Source organism: Prunus mume, linkage group LG3, assembly GCF_029339155.1.
Source record: "Prunus mume cultivar Tortuosa linkage group LG3, ASM2933915v1, whole genome shotgun sequence".
Classification (NCBI taxonomy): Eukaryota; Viridiplantae; Streptophyta; class Magnoliopsida; order Rosales; family Rosaceae; genus Prunus; species Prunus mume.
The window spans coordinates 13,539,702-13,542,126 of NC_142700.1; the positions used below are offsets into that span (position 1 = coordinate 13,539,702).

Here is a 2,425-nt window from a genome sequence, read left to right on the forward strand (position 1 = left end):
TATGCAATAAAATTGGTAATATGAAATACGAGATGAAATTGCAATTTCAAGCTCATTATGAGTTCAAATTATGAAGATAAAAGTTAAACAAGTTGTTCTCTAATCAAAATCGATAGAACTAATCTTAACATCGATCCATAGTAAAGATCTCCATTATTTAAAAAAATTATATCAAATATGGAAATCGGTTCAAGCATATTGAAGATATATATCAACAATAACTAAAATGGAAAGAAATTTCTTCCTAAATTTTACTTACCAAACAAAGAGAAGAACAACATCCTTGTGTAGACAAAGATATGTACCACACCAAGCATTAAATTTTTAGAGGCAGGGGGTGGTTCAAAATATGAAAAAGAAAAAGAAAAAGGAAGGGACAATAAATACGTGTCATGAGGTGAGAGGCAGTCAGAAGTAACCGAGGTGGTTCGTGCAAGAGAAGCCACATTAGGCTAACATTGTGCACTTGAACATAACACACAAGCGCCCAAAAAGGAGCGTAGCTTTAACACTCTCTCTCCCCTCCCTATAAAACCACACCTTCACTCCCTCTCTCTCCCAACAAGCCTCCTTCCTCTCTCTCTCTCTCTCTCTCTCTAAGTCTCACATCAATCTCCCCAAGCACAAAAACCATGGCTCCGACGTCGCCCAAGTCCCCAACCAAATCCGGCTCCGAAACCCCGAGCCCAAACTCCAAAGAGATCCGGTACCGCGGTGTCCGCAAGAGGCCATGGGGCCGCTACGCAGCCGAGATCAGAGATCCCGGGAAGAAGACCCGCGTCTGGCTCGGGACCTTTGACACTGCCGAAGAGGCAGCGCGTGCCTACGACAAGGCGGCGCGTGAGTTCCGCGGGGCAAAGGCGAAGACCAACTTCCCCACCCCCGCTGAGCTCCAGCTCGAGGCCGCCGCCAACATCAACAGCCACAACAACAACAACGTGCCGAAGGCTGCCGCGGCAAACAACAGCCCCAGCCAGAGCAGCACCGTGGAGTCCTCGTCCCCGCCGCCGCCTCCGCTGGACCTCTCTCTAGCGCCCCATTTCGCTGCCGCCGGCGGATACTTCACCGCCGCGAGTGGCTTCCGCGCGGTCCCCGTGGCGCGTCCTGTGCTCTTCTTCGACGCCTTCGCACGTGCGGAGAACGCGGCCGCCCTCCAGCGCGCCCGCGAAATGTGCAGGTTCGAGCGTGCGGTTGCGGCTCCCTCCTCCGGCGGGGCTCACAGCGACTCGTCCTCGTCCTCGGTGGTGGATTTCGATCGCAGCCTTCCCAACGGACGGCTCGATCTCGACCTCAACCTCCCTCCACCATCGGAAGTCGCCTGACGCCGCCAAGCCAACCAAGATCGCGTCTTTTTTTTTATCCGGTCTAAATTTGTTCTTTCTTTTTTAGCTTAAAAAGAACCCTCCTAGGCTGTTTAGAGAGCGAGAAAGCAAGAAGCTCGAAGCTGACATGTATTTTGAATTAGCCCTACATGCAGTTGTTAACTGCTCTACATGTTGTATATACCGAAAGAGAAACAACCCAAGCCTTTTCCTTTTTCCATCTGAGAGAGAGATCTTAGTTTTCTCTCTTTGTTGTCTAGTAGCAGTACATGTTATCAAATCTGCAAATGAAATGAACCATTTCATTCTGTATCACTCGGTTGTTTACTGTTTGTTTGCCCAGAAACCGCAAGAAAATGAAAAAAGGGATCGATCGAAGCAACGAATTTTACCAAACCCAACTTTTCTTTTTCTTTTTCTTTTTTAATTTTATTAAATCGTGAATTTTACCCAAGATTTGTTTGTGGATAATATGTGACGACGACCCAACAGACAGACATGTCGCCGGCATTGTTTCCCGATTGATGAGCCTTGTCCTGAGGTGTGGTTCTGAATTCGTGTGACACCTCTAACGTGCGCAGCCGACTGGTTTCTTTTCATCACATTCATAAAATACAATAAAGGTTTTCCACAAAATAATAAAACAAAGTATTATTTTTGAGGTTATTATAATTAGACCATAATCGTTTTAGAAATAATTTAAAATAATAAGTATCAAAAGATATTTTTTAAAGGATAGTATAAATAAATATGTAAATGTTTGATGTGTTCAAGAAAAACCGATTATGTTTCTAATATGATTATGTTTAGTGATATGATATATTGTTCATCTTATTTATATATATATATAATTGTTGTATTAATAATTGACACAAATTAATGTGCTAATCATCAAATTATAAACTAGGAATGAGTAAAGAAAAGTAAATGAAATGAAACAAATTATATATGTGATTTAAGTGATATAATCTAATCCTAAACTCTTATTTATACATAATTATATATATATGGGTGGGCACCACCTAGTTCTGAATGTGTGACACCTCTAACGTGCGCAGCCGACTGGTTTCTTTTCATCACTTCCAGGTGGGCGCACGTTAGAG

The 2,425-nt window shown here is 43.5% G+C and overlaps 1 protein-coding gene across 1 annotated transcript; it reads left to right on the forward strand.

Annotated features, from left to right (window-relative positions):
* The first annotated feature begins 549 nt into the window (after window positions 1–549).
* Window positions 550–1,637, forward strand: ERF4 (ethylene responsive element binding factor 4). Its single transcript, XM_008228271.3, has one exon. It carries the CDS (start codon window positions 633–635, stop codon window positions 1,320–1,322), a length of 690 nt encoding a protein of 229 aa, XP_008226493.2. The 5' UTR covers window positions 550–632; the 3' UTR covers window positions 1,323–1,637.
* The last annotated feature ends 788 nt before the right edge of the window (window positions 1,638–2,425 follow it).